A 21682-nucleotide genomic window follows, 5' to 3' on the forward strand; every position below is an offset into this window, starting at 1 on the left:
TACAGTGGCTGCACTGCATAGTTCAGAAAGCCTGGACAGAGGAATGAATTTCTGATGATTGGAGTAGAGCTCTCATAGTACCCATATATAAAAAGGGAAATAAAACTGAATGTGAGAATTACAGAGGTATTTCTCTACTGAGTGTTCCTGGCAAGATCTATGCAAGTATACTTGAGAAACGGTTGAGAAGAATTGTTGAAGAAAAGCTTGGTGAAGAACAAGCTGGATTCAGGCCAAATAGAGGCTGTCAGGATCAGATCTTCACTTTATGACAAATAGTCGAGAAAGCATGGGAACATAACAGAGATCTGTATTTAAGTTTTGTCGATTTGGAAAAGGCATATGACAAGGTTCCAAGAGAGAAGCTATTCAATACGCTACAGTTATATGGTGTCAATGAGGTATTATATCAAGCAATACTTAGTCTTTATTTGAGTTGTAAGTCAGAGTTAGAATTGAAGGAAGTACAGGAAGATGGTTTAATGTTAAATCTGGTGTGAGACAAGGATGTACATTATCCCCTCTGTTATTCATTATCTATATGGATCACATTATGAAGGAAAGTGGTATTAAACATGATATCAAAATTGGAGATGTTAATGTCAGCTCTTTGCTTTATGCGGATGATGTTATAATTCTAAATAAATCTGCTACAAGTCTGCAAGATTCCCTGACTAAATTGAATAACTGTTGTAATAGATATGGTATGAAGGTCAGCAATGAAAATAGGCAGAATCATTGAAAATGTCAACTGTGTTGTGAATGGAGAACCTGTGGAACAAGTAAAACATTATTATTATTATTATTATTATTATTATTTGACACCTCCAGGGATTCCAAAGACTCATCGAGGGAGAGTGTGCCAACAGCATCGAACGATTTGACCCCTTCCAACTACTAACCGCGCTCAAACTTACTTAACTGAGCCATTAGTACCAGAGGCTCTACCAATCGACCAACCGATTGGTGATCGATGAACAATGTCAACTGTGTTGTGAACGTGGAGCCTGTGGAACAAGTAAAACATTTCAGCTACTTAGGCACGATTTTTACTGAAGATGGTAAATTCAATATAGAAATAGACAACAGAATCAGCAAAGCTGGTATGGTGGGAAGTCAATTGAATAAATTCATATTGAATAAGAGAAATTAGTCGGACCACTAAATTAGCTGTATACAAGACAGTGTTCAAACCAGTTTTAACTTATGGATCTGAGAGCTGGATCAGAAGTAAAACACTTGACCAAAGACTAGAGACCGCAGATATGAGAATCCTGAGAAAGATTATAGGCGTGAACAGATGGCATCAATCGTAATATCATATTAAGAACGAGGATATTAGGAAAGAACTTGACATTGTCAACATCCAGGAATGCATTAGCAGAGCTAATCTCAGGTGGTATGGTCACTTAAACAGAATGGGCGAGGAAAGATTAGCAAAACAAGTGTTCTCTGCCAGGTTGGCAGGAAAACGACCCAGAGGAAGACCAAGATATAGGTGGATTGATACGGTACAAAGTGCCTTAGACGATAGAAATATAAGATCTGATAATGTTGGAGTCTTAACAAGTAACAGACTGATTTGGAGGAAAATTGTAGATAGGAAGTTAGTAATGATGTAATTTTTTTCATTTAGTACTATCATATCCTGTACACCCCTTGAAGGTACATGGCAGGAATTTGATGATGATGATGAAACTGTAAAGTGGCTTAACATGAAGAGCTCTATTCAGATATGTGTTGTTTATGAAATAGCAGAAGAAACTGTCTCTCTCTGATATAAAATAAATAAATAAAAAAAATAGTAATTTGTGCATCATATTGAACTGCAAGAGGTAAGAATATTTATACTCCAGTGAGGCAAGAGGAATGATAAAAAGAAAATTGTATGCTACATAAAAAAAGAAAAAAAAAGAAGATCCCATGGAAGTGAAGAGGCAGTTTCATATTTTCAGAAAGGATCTAACAAAGAAACTGACTCTGATGAACATTTTGTTGTTGTTGTGAAAACAAAGTGTTAGTCTAGTAGACCTGATTAAGTATATATTAAAAAAACCAGTTTTTAGAATGAGTCAGAGAGTGAATGATTTTATTCTTTTAAGATTATGAAATTTCTAGACTTATTTTAGAAGGCCTTGGATCAAATTAGTTTTGTAGATATTTATGCAATTTTATTTAAATTGTATATAATGTTTTAGTTTCATTAAATGTATATATTTTTATTAGAAGTATATAATTTTATTATAAAATTAGAAGTTTTTAAAAAAACTTCTAATTCCATCTATAAGTATACTATTATTTATTATGAGTCATTAAAACAAACATGTTATTCCCTTATAGGTTCTATTGGTTTTAACCAAAGAAATCGCATTGACACTTTAATGTATCTCCTGGCTTATCCACAGAAACCAATGGTAAAAACAAAGGTAAGTTTGTTTTTACCATTAAATTGGCTCTGATTATATTTAAATAATGAAAAAAAAAAAATACAAAACCTAACCAATAAAGGTTTGGTATAGTTTCATGGCATTATATGTGATAGTCCCAGTGATGAGTTAAATTTTACTGAAACACTGTTTAACTGATTTCTCTCATTTCATATAAATACATTCAGTTTATTTTCTGCTGTAGTTGCAGCAACATATGAGATCTTTCCATATTTACTGTGTAACTTTCACTTAAAAGGGCACCTGAGTAGCCAAAGTGTAGTGATGATGTTCCTAATTTATGCTCAGTGCAGGCCTACACTTTTTACTGTGTAGATATTTGGAACCGAAATCCTACAAAATAGGTTGTTACTCATTATTACTGCAGGTATCCTAAGACTGTAACCTGTGTGTTCACGGGGCTGGTTTGCCTGCTTGCGGGATGAAAAACCCAAGATAAACTGGGGAAAAAAATCTTGCTGTCCACGCCGAAGACTGGTTAACTTGGCTATGGCCAAGGAAGATCCTTGAGCTCCTCATGTCGTCGACGGAATCAAACCTATGACACTCCTTCCCCAGGCATATGGTTGTGAAGCGCATAGCCTAGGCCAGTGGTGTTCAACCTTTTTTACTATGCGAGCTACTTTTCTATACTAAGTTATTCGGCGATCTACTCTCTTATATAGATCATGTTCCCCCAACCTGATATCTGATTACACACAACTATGCAGTTAAATACGTTCACTCACTTCGGAGGGCCTGCTCTCCCAGCCCTAAAAACTTTATTTGTGTATTTAAAAATTTATTTATCACTTTTAATTATTTTAATACAACAAATAAAACAAATATATTGGAATAAAATATTTCTCTATTTGTGGAAAACCAAAGTTAGAAAAACAACAGATTGATTACAAACTGACAAGTTACAGGCAATGCTGGTTGACTTAAAAAAAAGTTAATATGAAATTTGGCATTGTTTGGATCTTGCAATATTTTCATAGTCAGGTTGATATGAAGAAAGGGCCAATCACAGACAATCATCCAAATGATCATTTGTAATTTGGTTTCTTAATTTATTTTTTATGACGTTCATATGTGAAAAATCAGATTCTGACAAGTATGTCGATCCAAAACACGACAGAATTTTTCACGCAATATCAGTTAATATTGGAAATTTTTCATGTGTATACTTCCAAATGACTTCATTGTTTATTGATTTTATCATCATCATCATCATCAAATTCCTGCCATGTACCCTCAAGGGGTGTACAGGATATGCTAGTATTACATGAAAAAAATTACATCATTACTAACTTCCTATCTACAATTTTCCTCCAAATCAGTCTGTTACTTGTCAAGACGCCAACATTATCAGATCTTATATTTCTATCGTCTAATGCACTTTGTACCACATCAATCCACCCATATCTTGGTCTTCCTCTGGGTCGTTTTTCTGCCAACCTGGCAGAGAACACTTGTTTTGCTAATCTTTCTTTGCCCATTCGGTTTAAGTGACCATACCACCTGAGATTAGCTCTGCTAACGCATTCCTGGATGCTGACAATGTCAAGTTCTTTCCTAATTGTTTATTGATTTTAAATGTAAACTATTCTGAATGTTTATTATCTCAAGTTCTACTTCAGCTTGGTTTATATCAAACAGCCCACTAATTTTATTTAAAATTTCTGCGAGTTCAAGTTTTCTTGAAATGGATTATTGATAAAAGATACAATCATTTCAGTTTTATTAAAATCTTTAAATCTTGAATTTATTTCCTCCTCAACTAATTCTATTTCACGAACTTATTCGTTCTTCACGAGCTTTTAAATTGCAGCGAACCATTTCTTGATTTTGTTCAAAAAATTTTAATAAATATGGGAGATGTCTAAATTTGCGGTCACTTATATTTTTCTTTAATAAAAGTAATTATTGTTGGAAACTTTTTATTGAACTTAACATGTCAATTAAATTTTTATCTCTACCTTGTAACTCTAAATTTAAATTGCTTAATTTTGTACAGAAATCTACTAAAAATGATAAGTGTTACAACCATCTTTTATCACTCAGTTGTGGATAAATATCTCCTTTTTTATCAAGAAAAATTTTTATTTCTTTAATTATTATTACTTACTAAATAGCTTAAGGAAATTACAATGCACATTCTAAACGTCCATCCTAAAAGGCCTGATAGTGTCCCCTAGCAGGCATTGTTGGTATTCTTGGCCACTGGGCTGAAGGTCTTCTGATGTAAGGTTTCCCAAATTTGGGGCAGTTTCATGCAACCAAATTTGTTGAAGTTTGGATTGTTTCTTAGGGCTGAGGCTGATTTCATGAATAGCTTTTCGTATTTGAATTTACTACGGTGTGTTATCGTGGCTTTCTTCCACCGTATTCTAAGGCAGGTATCCAGCGCATGGTCTGCAAGACCCGAGTGGCTGTATTGGTGAAAATGGATATAGTCCTTGTGTTCTGAAATTCTAATATTAGCTGTCCTGCCTGTTTGGCCAAAGTAGGACAGCATACAACTGCAACGGACTTGGTATACACCAGGTAGGTTTAAAGGGGGAGGGGGAGGTTGGTCTTTAGTGGAGTGAATAAGGGATGCCAATTTTTTATAAGGTCTATAACAAGAAGTTAAGTCATGTTTTTTTAGGATTTGTGGTTTAGTTCTGTGGTTAGGGCATTGGCATTGGAACAGATAAGTTTAGCTGTGTTGTCATCATCATCAAATTTCTGCCATGTACCCTCAAGGGGTGTACAGGATGCGATAGTACTACATGAAAAAATTACATCATTACTAACTTCCTATCTACAATTTTCCTCCAAATCAGTCTGTTACTTGTCAAGACTCCAACATTATCAGATCTTATATATTTCTATCGTCTAAGGCACTTTATACCGTATCAATCCACCTATATCTTAGTCTTCCTCTGGGTCGTTTTCCTGCCAACCTGGCAGAGAACACTTGTTTTGCTAATCTTACCTCACCCATTCTGTTTAAGTGACCATACCACCTGATATTAGCTCTGCTGACAATATTAAGTTCTTTCCTAATATCCTCATTTTTAATATGATATTGCCATTGATGCCATCTGTTCACGCCTCTAATCTTTCTCAGGATTCTCATGTCTGCGGTCTCTAGTCTTTGGTCAAGTGTTTTACTTCTGTCCTAGCTCTCAGATCCATAAGTTAAAAGTGGTTTGAACATTGTCTTGTATACAGCTAATTTAGTGTTCCGACTAATTTCTCTCTTATTCCATATGAATTTATTCAATTGACTTCCTACCATATACCAGCTTTGTGATTCTTTTGTCTATTTCTATATTTAATTTACCATCTTCACTAAAAATCGTGCCTAAGTAGCTGAACTGTTTTACTTGTTCTATAGGTTCCCTATTCACAATACAGTTGACATTTTCAACAATTCTACCTATTTTCTTTGTCTTCTTAATGCTGCCCTTCATACTATATCTATTACAACAGTTATTCAATTTAGTCAGAGAATCTTGCAGACTTGTAGTGGATGTATTTAGAAGTATAACATTGTCCCATAAAGCAAAGAGCTAACATTAACACCTCTAATTTTGATATCATGTTTAATACGACTTTCCTTCATAATACGATCTGTATATATAATGAATAACAGAGGGAATAATGTACATCCTTGTGTCACACCAGATTTAACATTAAACCATCTTCCTGTACTTCATTCAATTCTAACTGCTGACTTACAACTCAAATAAAGACTAAGTATTGCTTGATATAATGCCCTATTGACACCATATAACCGTAGCATATTGAATAGCTACTCTCTCTTGGCACCTTGTCATATGCCTTTTCCAAATCGACAAAACCCAAATACAGATCTTTGTTATATTCCCATGATTTCTCCACTATTTGTCGTAAAGTAAAGATCTGATCCTGATAGCCTCTATTTGCCTGAATCCAGCTTGTTCTTCACCAAGATTTTCTTCCACAATTCTTCTCAACCGTTTCTCAAGTATACTTGCATGTATCTTCCCAGGAACACTCAGTAGGGATATACCTCTGTAATTCTCACATTCAGTTTTATTTCCCTTTTTATATATGGGTACTATGAGAGCTCTACTCCAATCGTTGGGAATTTGTCCCTCTGTCCAGGCATTTTGAACTATGCAGTGCAGCCACTGTAAGACTTTTATACCACCATACTTCAGTATTTCTGGTCGAATATTATCTACTCCTGCTGCCTTTCCACATTTCAAGCCTTTGATGGCTTTTTCTACTTCAAGTATGGATATGTATTCCTGACTGCATACCTGGTCAGTGTTTTTTTATCACTGTGCTGTCATCATTGCTTGTTTCATTTAGCAGTTTTTCAAAGTAATTACTCCATACTTCAATGACCTCTTTTTCTCCTGTTTTCATGTCACCTTTATCATCTTTAACTACTCCTCTACAGCACTCTTTCCTCCATTCCTAAACTTCTTCAACAACCTCCAGAATATTTTGCCACCTTCTTGATATTTATTTTCAATGTTCTTGCAAAAGTCCTCCCTTGACTTTTGTTTAGCTAGTTTTACGCAGTGTTTCGCTTTCTTACATTTGTCTCTGTATTCTCTAAGAGCACAAGCTGACTTATTTGCCAGGAACTTTTGATATGCTTTCTTCTTTTCCTTCACTGCCTCTTTAACTTCCTGTGTCCACCATGGAGTTCTAATTTTTCTCTCCTTGAAGGCAACTTCACCACATGCCTCTCTAGCTGAATAAATCAAGGCTTTCCAATGAATCTCCAAGATTTGGTTCTTGTTCTCAAACTCTTTCATTTTTTCTTCGATAATCTTTGTGTATTTTTGTCTACAGTTCACATCTGAGAGATGCTCAACTTTTATTTGCTTTAAAACTTTCTTACATGTTATTCTTTTCAATATGAAATTCAATTTTATCCTGCTCAAGACTAAATAGTGATTGCTTCCAATTTCAAATCCTCTGTACATACACTCTGGTGTCCTGCACCAGGGAGAAAACATTTCTATCAACAATAACATAGTCAATGAGACTTTTCTTATTCCTTGCCTCTTCTCTCCATGTGAATTTGTGCACATTTTTATGTTGGATCATGGTGTTAGTAATAACCAATCCATGTCCTGAGCAGAAATCCAACAGATATTTGCCATTATTATTAGCTTTGCTCTTTTCTCCAAATTTTCCCAAAATATTTTTGTATGTCTTACAATCATTTCCTACTCTGCTATTTAGATCCCTAACAAGGACCAGCTTTTCCTTTTTCATTCTGTCAGTTGCTTTTTCTAAAGCCTCAAAAAATTCCTCCACTTCTACCTTAGTAGAATCTTCTGTGGGACCATAGGCACAAATAAGTCTCATTGTCCAGTTCCCCATTCTCATATTTGCCCACATTACTCTACTTGAGACTGCCTGCCATTCAAGAAGGTTAGCCTCGTATTTAGTGTTGAATACTATGGCTACTCCTTCTTTTCCTTGATTGTCATTGCCTGAATATAACATTTTGTATTTATTGCTCAGAAAGATCTCACCACTTTTTGTCTTTTTTCTTTTAGTCACCCCTATTATATCAATGTGGTATTTATCTAATTCCTCAGCTAGCTCCATTACTTTGCCATTCAGGCTTCTCATGTTGATAGTACCGATCTTTAACTGTGGGTGATGTTGAGTTTGGGTGTGTTTTCAGATTTGTTCCATTAACTGACTTTTCGCTGTTTGCCCTGGTTCCATGGCGAAAAATGGGGGCTTTTTAACCGGGCGATGCCCCAGGTGGCATGAAATTTTGACATGTTGTAACATCATTTTGTATTTTGTTTTAACCACTAACAATACAATTTGGTCGGCTAAATTCCAGTTTCCCAGCCCATCCTCGTTCGTTCACTATTCAGGTAGATACCCAACAGGGTGCACCACGAGAAGGTGAGGATTGGACATTAGGTCAGAATCCCTGGTAGGTTCTCCACATTCTTTTAAAGGCTATGTGGAGGTCTCCTCTCAGTTATACAGCTTTGACCCTTCTGTTGTGTAGTGTCTTAATGACTCCATATTGTTGTGCGGGTGGGGGGGTTGGTGAATGTATCTGCCTGTATGGGTGGGTTTTCTATAAACTGAGAAAACCAAGGTTCCATCAGGTTGGCGGGGTGACTAGTGTGTGTGTCTAAGAAAGGAAGGCAGTTGTTTTTTTTTTCTTCTTCCTGGGTGAACTTGATTCCAGGGCGTTGGTTGTTTAAGTGTGTTAGGAAGGAGAGGAGTGCATCAGAGCTATGTGGGCAAATAGCGAAAACATCATCAAAATAGGGAAGCCATATGTGGCATCCCTTATCTGCTCCACTAAAGACACCCCCAGACCTACCTGGTGTATACCAAGTCCCTTGCAGTTGTAAGTTGTCCTAATTTTGCCAAACAAGGCAGGACAGCTAATATCAGAATTTCAGAACACAAGGACTACATCCGTTTTCACCAATACAGCCACTCTTTTTTGCAGACCATGTGCTGGATTCCCGCCATACAATACATTGGAAGAAAGCCATGATAATACACTGTAGTAAATTCAAATATGAAAGGCTATTCATGGAATCAGCCTCAGCCCTAAGATGCAATCCAAACCTCAACAAATTTGGTTGCATGAGACTGCCCCAAATTTGGGAAACCTACATCGGAAGACCTTCAGCCAAATTGGCCAAGAATACCAACATTGCCCACTACGGGGCACCATCAGGACTTTTAGGAGAAAGAATAGCTTCCTGCTTCATTCCTCATTTACTGTGTGTTGCGCTTGCGTGCACGTGTCTTGTATTTAAGTTCCTGTGATAATGGCAACATGACATTGCCGAAATATTGGAAGTGTACTAAAATTTATTTTAATGTATATTCTATTGTACGTTGTAATTTCCTTAAGCTATTTAGTAAGAATGTATAACCGACATCTAAGCCTTTCCACGAGAATTACGATCAAAGGAGATTCCATCACACGTAAGGCCCGCCATTACAGTAAAATGAAATTGAAGTTATCAAAACAACTGAATCGTCTTGCTTTCCTAAAACGCTGCCAGAATAACCAGGTAATCCCAAACTGTGTCAAATTCAAGCACCATTTCATTTCCCAAAAGGCTCTCCATATTTATAACCGTGCCAGCCAAGCTTTGCTCAGGGAACAAATCGCTGCTACTTGCCGTTCCCTTATTGAAGCTAACTTAGCTATCCAGGTACTCAAAGTTGAGCTTTCCAGCACATTAAATAACGAGATTTGGTCTATTTTATACGACATCTCGTGCACTGCTGCGCATAAAGAATTTAAAAAAGTACGGGAACGACACATCAAAAATTTGAGAATTTAAAAAAGAACTCTAACTCCAAACCACAACTTCCTACTGACACAGTAACCAACTTTTCATCAATTAGTTTGAAACCTGAAGCACTCGGTGCTCTCTCATGTGGCTACAACTTCGCTATTGCACCCAGAAGAATGCCTGCTGAAGACATTATGATACAAATTGAACGCAGGATACGACACCTTCCAAACCACGTCACCAACAATATTAGACTGGATGTGGCCTGTGTTCTGACCAAAGCAAAACCACCAAAAACCAACATGCCCAATAAGGAAATTAAATCTCTGCAAGAATTAAAGAAAAAGAAGGAAATAATAATCACCAAAGCGGATAAAGGAAACGCGACTGTATTACTTAACCAAAAGGATTACACAGGTAAGCTGAATGCTGTATTGTTAGATCAGGCTATTTACCTCCCTATCAAGTACAATCCCACCAACTCGCATATTAGAAAACTCCACAGGCTCCTTAAGAAGGCCGTTTCTTGGCCTGTAGAAGTCATTAACAAATTAAACGTTTATCTCCCAAAAATACATAAAAAAAATGTACAATGATGTCCCCATAGTGGATGGCCAAAGCCCTCACACACTATACTGGCAACACACATTAAAAACTCAGCCCACTTCAAAGCCAGCATAGAAAAACCTTACACTCAAACAAACTGACGGAATGGTCAGTTTTGATGTCTCCTCCCTATTCACAAATGTCCCACTCAAAGAATCCTTACAGCTAATCCAAGCTAAATTTCCTCCCGATATCACAGCCCTATTTCAGTTCACAATGAACTCAGGCTATTTTGTTTGGCAAGGAAAATTCTACAAACAAATAGAGGGGACAGCCATGGGTTCTCCACTCTCTCTCTCCACCCTTGGCCAACTTTTATATGGAGACTTTTGAAGAGAAAGCCTTAAACTCTGCCCCACAAAAACCAACCATATGGCTTCGCTATGTTGATGATGTGTTCGCTATTCGGCCACATGGCTCTGAAACACTCCTCTCCTTCTTAAGACACTTAAACAACCAACACTCCAGAATCAAGTTCACCCTGGAAAAAGAGGAAAACAACAGCCTCCCCTTTCCTAGACACACGTCACCCACCAGCCTGAGGGAAAACTTTGGTTTCCTCAGTTTATAGAAAACCCACCCATACAGGCAGATACATTCACCAACAATCCTCCCCCCCCCCCCCACACAACAATATGGAGTCATTAAGACACTACACAACAGGGCTAAACTTATCTGTTCCAATGATAATGCCCTAACCACAGAACTAAACCACATTCTCAACACTTTCTTAGCCAATGGCTACCCCCCTCCCCCCCCCCAAAAAAAAATCAAAAAATATTGAAACCAATAAACCACAACCCCTTTCACAACAAGGATTACTCTAAATCCATCACCATTCCTTATATCCGAGGCACCTCAGAAAAAATTACTAAAATCCTAAAAACACGACTTAACTTCTTGTTACAGACCTTATAAAAAATTGGCATCCCTTATTCGCTCCACTAAAGAACAACCCCCCCCCCCCCCCCAGACCTACCTGGTGTATACCGAGTCCCTTGCAGTTGTAAGCTGTCCTACTTTGGCCAAACAGGCAGGACAGCTAATATCAGAATTTCAGAACACAAGGACTACATCTGTTTTCACCAATACAGCCACTCTGGTCTTGCAGACCATGCTCTGGATACCCGCCATAGAATACGGTGGAAGAAAGCCACGATAATACACCGTAGTAAATTCAAATACGAAAAGCTATTCATGAAATCAGCTTCAGCCCTAAGAAACAATCCAAACTTCAACAAATTTGGTTGCATGAGACTGCCCCAAATTTGGGAAACTTACATCAGAAGACCTTCAGCCAAATCGGCCAAGAATACCAACATTGCCCACTACGGGGCACCATCAGGACTTTTAGGAGAAAGAATAGCTTCCTGCTTCATTCCTCATTTACTGTGTGTTGCGCCTGCGTGCACGTGTCTTGTATTTAAGTTCCTGTGATAATGGCAACGTGACGTTGCCGAAATATTGGAAGTGTATTAAAATTTATTTTAATGTATATTCTATTATACGTTGTAATTTCCTTAAGCTATTTAGTAAGAATGTATAACTAACGTCTAAGCCTTTCCATGAAAATTATATCGTTGATTAATACAAGAAATCTTTCCAAAAATTTACTTTTGCTGAGCCAGTGAACATTATTGTTTAAAATAAGTTCCCTATCATCATATGCCTGTAATTTAAATAACCTCAGTTGCAGGGCTTTTCCTCGAACAGAATTTACAATTTTAAATGTAATACCCAAAACTTCTTTTGTGTTTAATCTTTTATTACACAGTACTTGTTGATGGATAATACAGTGGTACGTTAAAATATCTGGATATTTGTCATCGTTTTTACATAATGAAATGAAGCCTGATTAATTACCTATCATTACAGGAGAACCATCAGTAGTAATAGACACAAGTTTAAAAAGCGGTGGTTTGTGTTGTTTCACAAATTCATCAAATGCTGAAAAAATGTCTTCTCCTCTAGTCCTTTCCAATAATGGTACAATTTTCAAAAGTTCTTCTTTACTTGAATAATCTTGAAATACCATGCGAATAAATACTATTAACTGAGCAGTATCAGTGAAGTCGTTTGATTTATCAAATTGTAATGAAAACGCAACACGGTGATGAATGTCTGACATTAACTGAGTATTCAGATCAGCACTTAAAATTTCAACTCTTCTCATAACCGTTGTTCTGGAAAGTTGTAAATCTTTAATGTTCTAAATAATTTCATTTTTATTTTTAAAATCAGAAAATAAAGATTCTGCTGCTGCAAGAAACAATTCTTTTATTAACTCTCCATCAGTAAAATGCTTTTTTGCTTTTGCATATAAATGACACACTTACAAAGATGCAATGGTGGCTGATATTAGTTTATTTATTACTTATTTATTTCAAAATCAAATTTTGTTGTCCAAAGTCCTGCCTTTAAATTTATAATTTTTGATTCATGTATTTTGGAATTTTTGGGAAAATCTTCATCATATTTTGCATGTAGTGATCGATAATGTCTCTCAATAATTCCTTTTGTTGTTGTTGTCTTGTCCTTTGAAGAGTCTTAGATGTTTCCGTGCGCTCTTTGTACTGCTTTGGCTATGTCTGTGATTTTGTTTGTATAGAGCTGTTGTTCAGGATTAGGATCTATTTCTTGCAAGGCTGCTGTAATTGCTGGACAGGTAAAGATGTGAGTGGGTGTCAGTTCCGTATTGGGGCAGTTGTTGCAGTTTCTATATGTTCTCGTATCATCTGTATTGATCTTCATTCCTCTATAATGTCCTGTTCGTAGTCTTGCTATCGTAGTGGAGGTCCTTCTGTCAGCATTGATCTCGGGAATTTGATGTTGTATCACTGATTTCAATGGAATTAGTTTAGCTTTTGCTAGTGCATTGGCATCAGCAAGAGTTATCATATGAGTTTCTTGGTTGAGTTCTCTGGCCTCTTTTGCTAATTTATCAGCTGCTTCGTTGTGATCAATGCCTACATGAGCAGGAATCCATTGTAGAATGCAACTTTTACCTAAACACTTTAGATGATTTAAGAGTTTATGGATGTCTTGTGTGAGCTTGGTATTGCCATTTTTGATTGCCTCCATAGCTGATCTTGAGTCACTGTAAATTATAATTCCTTCAGATTGTTGAGATGATGATAGATTTAAGTAGGCTTCTAGTGCTTTAATTATTGCGTAGAGTTCGCTGGTAAAATTGGAAGCGATTCTCCCAGATCCAACTTTTATTGAAAGTTTTTCACCTTTCGGGAGTAGAAGGAGAACACCAGCGCCTCCATTAATCATATTGGTGTCTGATGATCCATCGGTATAACAAATAACCTGTTTGGAGGATGAAAGAAGGTTGATGGTATTTAGGCCTTTTTCTTTAAGCATTTCTTTTGGTTCTTTTTTTGTACAGAGTTTGGTAAGGTTTAGATTTATGAAGGTATTTGAAGGTAAAGGACTGGAAAATAGAGGTTCTTTGTTTATGTGGACATTTAGCTGATCAAGACCTATTTCTTTCCTGATAGTGTCATCATATTGTAAAGTCGATGATCTGTGAAGTCTGCAAATTTGGTTCCAATGTTCATAGGTTTTTAGGGAGACATGATCACTTTGGTAGCTTCTGATATTATTTATGAATTTTATGGTGGCAAATTTTCGTCTGTCCTCCAGCAGGTCAAGCCCACATTCCTGTTGGGCTCTGATGTTGTTAGTGGATGAGACTGCACCAATGATAATCTTGGATGCTTTTGCTTGTATTTTGTCTAGGTTTTTCTTTACCGATGAAGCCGAAGGTGACCAGATAGGTGCTGCATATTCCATTATTGGCCTTATTAGTGTAGTGTAAGTAGTTTTGAGGATTTTTGGCTTTGCACCCCAATTTGTTCCACAAAGCCTTTTCAGTATATTTAATTTTTTTAGAGCTCTGTTGGAAGTGTTAGAGATGTGTTGTGCAAAACGTAATTCCTGATCAAGCGTAATACCAAGGTATTTTGGATTTGTGACTTTTTCAATTAGCTTGTTATTGATCATGACTTTGGGATTGTAGGAATGTCTATTTTTCCTGTCTGTACTAAATGTACTTAGTTTTGTTTTGTCTGGGTTGATTTTAAGTTTGAGTTCGTTTGACCATTTTTCTAATCCTCTCATGGATTTGTTTAGAATTTCCTCTGATTCTTTGATTTTAGCACTAGTGTGCCAGATGGCTATATCATCTGCATAGCAAGTTACTTTTGTGTCTTCTGTAAGGTAGGGATGAATATTATTGACATATAGAAGGAATAGTAAGGGACTGAGTACTGAGCCCTGGGGAACACCAGCCCAGGTTCTCCGCTCTTTTGATATTGCTGTATTGATTCTGGAATAATTCCTTTTTTTAATTAATAAAGAAACACGTAAAAACCACATTAAAAGGACAAATATTTCGTACTAAAATTAACAGTACATCTTCAGTGTCTGTTACCATAATAGGAATGGAATACAAGCAAAACGTTTGGTGGATCACCTATTAAAATACAATTGTTACCGCGTGCTAGGAAATAATAGAATAACAAATTTAATCTATTAAGATAAATGGTTTTTTACATAAGATAAAAGTCTCCCAGATCTTTGAGAGAGACAGACAGTCATTTCTATTTAAATTCGGTTGGTGTAAGATAGTTTCACAACTTTCTTTGAATAAGCGTTCATATTTGAATCTGCATTTATGGAGGAGAACAGCTTTATCCCACTGGACACTATGAGTACAGTCAATACTATGCTGCACCAAACCAGACTTCAGAGGTTTGTTATAATCAATATAATATTGATGTTCTTTTATTCTTTTTTCCAAAGAATGGCCAGTTTGTCCAAAATAAGAGACATCGCATTCGCAAGGTATTTGATAAACGCCAGCCAAAGATAGAGAAGACAGTTTATCCTTTGTAGAAGGTAATAAAGAAGAAATTTTGTTGATAGGAATATATATGTTGGAATCAATTGATACATTTTGAGAATTCTACCTATAGGTTTTGAGATTCCTGGAATGTACGGAATAGGAACTCTGCGGACTGTTGAAGAGGCTGTACGTATTGGAATGTAAGAGAGTCACGTATCTGTTGGATTTGATTGGAGTTGTAATCATTTGATTCCATTAACTTTTTAATGATGGAAAGTTCTTGTTGTAAGATTATTGGGGAAGAGCTAACTTTACGTGCTCTATGAATTAGAGATTTAAGAATGCCAAATTTTTGAGACGTGTGGTGCGCAGACTTTTTTTTTTGTGAACGTATCTGCCAGTAAATGTGGGTTTTCGAAAGACACTTGTAGATAAGGTACCAGAAGACGTTCTAGTAAGGAGGATGTCCAAAAATGGTAAAGTACCAGAGTTTTATTTTTCCATAGTGAATTGGATGTGTGGGTGAAGGTTATTTATCCGTTGTAGAAAAATGGAAAGTTCATCTTTAGTGTGTAGCCAAATAGCAAAAACATCATCGACGTAATGGTACCAATGAGATGGTTGAGGATGAATGGATGAGAATATAGTATCTTCGAATTGTTTCAAATAGTAGTTTGCTAAAGGTGGAGACGGAGGGCTACCCATGGCAGTACCTTCATTTTTGTTTGTAGATTTTGTTTTTCTAACTGAAATAACCTGAGTGGATGACATATTTGAATATCCTTGCAATATCTGGAAGGTAATCTTCATATAAAGAATTGACTATGTCGGTTAAAGGGATATTGGTGAACAGAGAAATGATGTCAAAACTCTCTAACAATTCAGAATTTGTAATTTTAATATCCTTGATTTTTTCAAGAAAATCTGTTGAGTTTTTTATATAGGATGTGGAATGACCAGTGAAAGCACTTAAGGAAAGTGATGATACTTTTGCAATCCGATAAGTTGGAGAATCGATGCAATTCACGATAGGTCATACAGGACAGCCTTCTTTATGGATTTTAGGGAGTCCATATAGACGAGGAGTTCTTCCAAAGTAGGTGCATATTTTATCCACATAGTTAGGATCCCAACTGATGACCTCATCAAGTAATTTATTTAGTTGTTTAATTTGTGAATTAGTAGGATTACGTGTGATCTCTTGGTAGGTCGTGTTGTCTTCTAATAGGCTGGATACTTTTGTCTCATAGTCCTAAAATCCATAAAGAAGGCTGTCCTGTACGACCTATCATGAATGGCATCGATTCTCCAACTTATCGGATTGCAAAAGTATCATCACGTTCCTTAAGTGCTCTCACTGGTCATTCCAGATCCTATTTAAAAAACTCATCAGATTTTCTTGAAAAAATTACAGATTCTGAATTGTTAGTCAGTTTTGACATAATTTCTCTGTTCACCAATATCTCTTTAACCGACATAGTCAATTCTTTATATGAAGATTACCCTCCAGATATCGCAAGGATATTTGAATATGTCATCCACACAGGTTATTTCAGTTAGAAAAACAAAATCTACAAACAAATGGAAGGTACTGCCATGGGTAGCCCTCTGTCTCCACCTTTAGCAAACTACTATTTGAAACAATTCGAAGATACTATGTTCTCATTCATTCATCCTCAACCATCTCTTTGGTACCATTACGCCAATGATGTGTTTGCTGTTTGGCTACACACTGAAGATGAACTTTCCATTTTTCTACAACGGATAAATAACCTTCACCCACACATCCAATTCACTATGGAAAAATAAAACTCTGGTACTTTACCATTTTTGGACATCCTCCTTACTAGAACGTCTTCTGGTACCTTATCTACAAGTGTCTTTCGAAAACCCACATTTACTGGCAGATACGTTCACAAAAAGTCTGTGCACCACGTCTCAAAAATTTGGCATTTTTAAATGTCTAATTCATAGAGCATATAAAGTTTGCTCTTCCCCAATACTCTTACAACAAGAACTTTCCATCATTAAAAAGTTAATGGAATCAAATGATTACAACTCCAATCAAATCCAACAGATACTTGACTCTTATGTTCCAATACGTACAGCTTCTTCAACAATCCGCATAGTTCCTATTCCATATGTTCCAGGAATCTCAGAACCTATAGGTAGAATTCTGAAAAAAGTATCAATTGATTCCAACATATATTCCTATCAACAAAATTTCTTCTTTATTACCTTCTACAAAGGATAAACTGTCTTCTCTATCTTTGGCTGGCGTTTACCAAATACCTTGCGAATGCGATGTCTCTTATTTTGGACAAACTGGCCATTCTTTGGAAAAAAGAAGAAAAGAACATCAATATTATATTGATTATAACAAACCTCTGAAGTCTGGTCTGCCGTAGCACAGTATTAACTGTACTCATAGTGTCCAGTGGGATAAAGCTGTTCTCCATAGATGCAGATTCAAATATGAACGCTTATTCAAAGAAAGTTGTGAAACTATCTTACACCGATCGAATTTAAATAGAAATAACTGTCTGTCTCTCTCTCTCTCAAAGATCTGGGAGACTTTTATCTTATGTAAAAAACCATTTATCTTAATAGATTAAATTTGTTATTCTATTATTTCCTAGCACGCAGTAACAATTGTATTTTAATAGATGAACCTGTGGCATAGTAATTAATTTACTATGCCACAGGTTCCTCTTAAAATCCTTTTTTTTTTTTTTTAATTGCTACAGATGAATTACAAATCAAACAACAACACTTTCCATTTACTATTGTAAAGAAATGATCCATTTCCCATTCCTTCTGAAAATGATTCGGCTTCGATTTCTTTGATACACTCATGATTATCCTCAAATTAAAAAAAAAATAACTTTTAAATATTTTTTTAAAATAAATGTTTATAACTTATCAATTAGCAAACAAAATAATGGTAAATCCAACAATAAATTTAGAGCAACTGAAACTGAACTGAAATTCTTACAGTGGTTAGTGGGAAGTGTGTGATGTAGTTACGAGTAAACACGATTATAAACGAAACGCATACGATGTGCTTTGCTTATAATCGTATTCACTCAGCTTGCTATTTGACTTCCACTGATCCAAATTAATTCATTTACCAAGATTTATAAGAAAATTACTGATTTGACAATTTTAATGAAAAATAAATAAACAATAGCAATACACTTAAAGAGAATTACATAATAATACAAAATAATGATAAATACAATATTTTGTTTTAAGTTTTAATTAAATTTGTAAGTAAGGAGGAATAAACAAGAGATTGACCAAAAATCCCTCCGTGATCGACGGGCTGAACACCACTGGCCTAGGCTAACTGTACGGACAGTGATGATGTACCCTACATTAATGTAGCATACTTGTCACTGTAATAAAGTACAAAAAATAAAAATAAAAAATCTGCACAGTGCCTCAAGCATCAGTGCTGTTTTTTTTTATCATATCACTCCCATCCAGCCATCCACACTTCAAATTGATGCAATGTTTGTGTTGGGGTATTGGTTAAGAGAGAAAGAATCTGTTAATCATCTTTTTTGAAGTGTTGGAGGAATAGTTAATGAGGAATGGCTGTGCAAGAGAACAGAAGTAGATGGAATTGAAAGATGAATAAGAGTAGCAGGTTTTTGGAAGTTGAGCATTTGGTGAATGAGTGAGTGTGTATGCTGCCCAGATGGATGTTGGGCAGCATAAAGGATAAAAATATTGAGAAACATATGAGATGGAGAAACATATAAGAAAGAATAATACAAAATTATAAAAATAAAATTACTGAATTAATATTTAAATTTTGGAATGTTACAATAGTTACAAAGAAGGAGGGGACACAATGATGAACAGCCTTTGATACTCAGCCTAAAAGGAGAGAAAGTGATTAGCACTGCTTGTGTAAACACATCAGCTTCTGAAATGGACAGGCACTTAACATCCATCATTAAGTCTGTTTAGTTTGGAAGTATATTTAGTGAATTATGGAGATTTCATGTAAGTGACATTAATTTAAGCTATTGCAATCTTTCAAACTGAGTGTATTCCGCTGGTCCTGATGAATGGACCAGTCAGGGGTGATTTGCCTTGTTCATTATTAACATCTGACTTTCATGGAGTCATAGACTCTTCATAGGAGGTACATGCTATCACACAAAGCTCATCCAACCGTGCCTTAAACTGATTCATTGTGTCTGCATTCACAACACAGGCAAGGCATTCCACTCACCAGCCACTCTTCATGCAAAGAACCTATTCCTCACTTCTTTGCCTACATCCTCCTTATACAGTTTCCAGAGGTGGCCTCTTATTCTATGCCCCTCTGTCATTGTACGAAAAGTTTCTTCCATGCTTAACTGGTAACAACTCCTTACCAATTTATATCCCCCCCCCCTTCCTATTCACGAGGTTTGCAAATTATATTCTTTCAATCTATCTTCATATGCCATTTTCCAAAGACCAATTACTACCCCTTTGCAAATCTTCTAGAACCTTTCTAACATATCCTCATCACTATGAAAATTAGGTGACCAAATCTATGCACAGTAATCCATGTGAGGTCATCTAAGCAGATATTGGAAGAGAAGGATGATGCCTGGAATTTGGTTTTGTTTGTTGTTGCAGTAGTGCCATTTGGGTTAAAGGCGAGGGTTTCAGAACAGATGGGCAAAAATTATGACCAACAACTTTGCAAAGGACTAGAATTCTTGATTGCCATTTGTTTACATGAGAGAGTTTTCTGCATTTTGCTCTTTCAGAGTCAGACTTGCAGTTGTTGTTGTAGGCTTCATTCTCACTCTACAATGAAGTTAAGTATATTTTTCAAACTGCCTTTGAAATCTGTTTTTTTTTTTTTTTTACTGCCTTGGCAGGAAATGAAGGTTTTCATTCCAACATGGATAATTTCTGTAGCATGTTCACAAGAAATATCTGGATATGGAGAACAGAAATAGTGATGGAAAGGAGAATTTAAAATCTTGGTGGTCTTCCCATTAGGTATTGTTGTGGTGCCAAAAGACATGAGGTTGAGAAGGGCTGAAGTGAGGTGAGGGCATTCTGTTAGATGGCACAGGGAATGTATTATAGTATATTAACTGTGGTCATTAGGAGTTTTCCAAATTTGGAGTCGACTATACTCTACAATTTCATTTTACACAAATTATGGACTTGACAACCATGTTATAAATAATAATTTTTAATTTCCCAATATTTTGACCTTCATATTAAGGTCATCATCCAGAGTATATACACACACATATATATACAGTAAAACCCTGTTTTTACGTTCCCGCAATTTACGTTTTCCTGCCATTTACATCATTTTCTGTTGGTCCCGTCTTAAGACCTATTCTCACGATGTATTGTTTTCCCGCCATTAACAACTTGACGTGGACGTTATTTCCCGTGATTTGCATTTTTTTCTCGGTGGCAATACCGATTTTCGAATCGATTTCAACAGAAATCTGCTCATTTCTGTTCTCAGGTGGCGTTGCTTTCGGCTGTAGTTTCGTTTCTGCCATCACGTTGACTTGCGCATGCAACAGTACTGTAGTGATGAGTGATACCATGATTTTTCAATCGCAGCACGAATTGATATTGCAGAATTTCTGTAACGTAATTTAGCGTGTGAAAGTTGCTTTCAAGTTGCGGTGATGGATTATCCATGTTAATAACATGGAGAAAAAAGACAGAAAATGTATTTCGGTAGAAGAAAATATGGCAATTCTGCGACGTGTAAATTGGCATGCCGGAACGTGCGTGCATTTAGCATAAGATCTCGGACTCTCCATGTCCACTTTGAACACGATAGTAAAAAAACAGGTCAAGCATTGAACTCAATGCAAAGCAATCTGGCGCTAAGTCAAATAAAAAAAAAAAACGAAAAGCAAAAACAATCAACAATTAAAGATTTTTTTAAATAGATAAATGTAAGTACATTGTAAATTCATTTATTTTCAGTTATTAAATTTTGTAATCTAGTATGTAGACTCACATACTAGCAGTCAGTCATCTTTTAGCCTTTTTTTAATGTTTTTTTTACATTTCCTGCTATTTACACTTTCCTGCTATTTGCACTCTTTTTTTTCCATCAGTCCCCTGAAAAGTGTAAAAAGGGGGTTTTACTACACACACACACATACAGAGATAAGCTAAATTACATTTCATACTGTATACTAAAGAGACAATGATTTGATCAATGGTTATTCTACTGGCCTGACTTCTAGTGAAAATAAAATTAAAATAAATAAATGAAATAAAATAACTACATCAAAGCTATATTCTATTTAAGATAACATCAGAGAAACATTCTTTCATATAGATAGTTTTATTACAGTAAAAATGATGTCTTGATTTAACATGACAATTGTTTTTAATTGCACATATTCTACCCAATTACCTCTTAGGGAGAAAGGTTAAGTGGGTAGAATATGTGCCTTCCATATTCTTGGAATTTTTAGACCCTCATGATTGTTAAGATTAGGGTG

The 21682-nt window shown here is 36.0% G+C and overlaps 1 protein-coding gene across 1 annotated transcript in view; it reads left to right on the forward strand.

Annotated features, from left to right (window-relative positions):
* The window catches only part of Polr3B (RNA polymerase III subunit RpIII128), a 494506-nt gene that overhangs the window by 273848 nt on the left and 198976 nt on the right, over positions 1 to 21682 (forward strand). The window contains exon 17 of the mRNA XM_090412337.1: positions 2341 to 2426. Within this exon, the coding sequence (XP_090268463.1) occupies positions 2341 to 2426 (86 nt within the window). The remainder of the gene's footprint in view (positions 1 to 2340; positions 2427 to 21682) is intronic.

The sequence above is a fragment of the Typopeltis vanoorti genome, chromosome 22 (genome assembly GCF_054136105.1).
Source record: "Typopeltis vanoorti isolate ZY-2024b chromosome 22, IOZ_Tvanoo_1.0, whole genome shotgun sequence".
Lineage (NCBI taxonomy): Eukaryota > Metazoa > Arthropoda > Arachnida > Uropygi > Thelyphonidae > Typopeltis > Typopeltis vanoorti.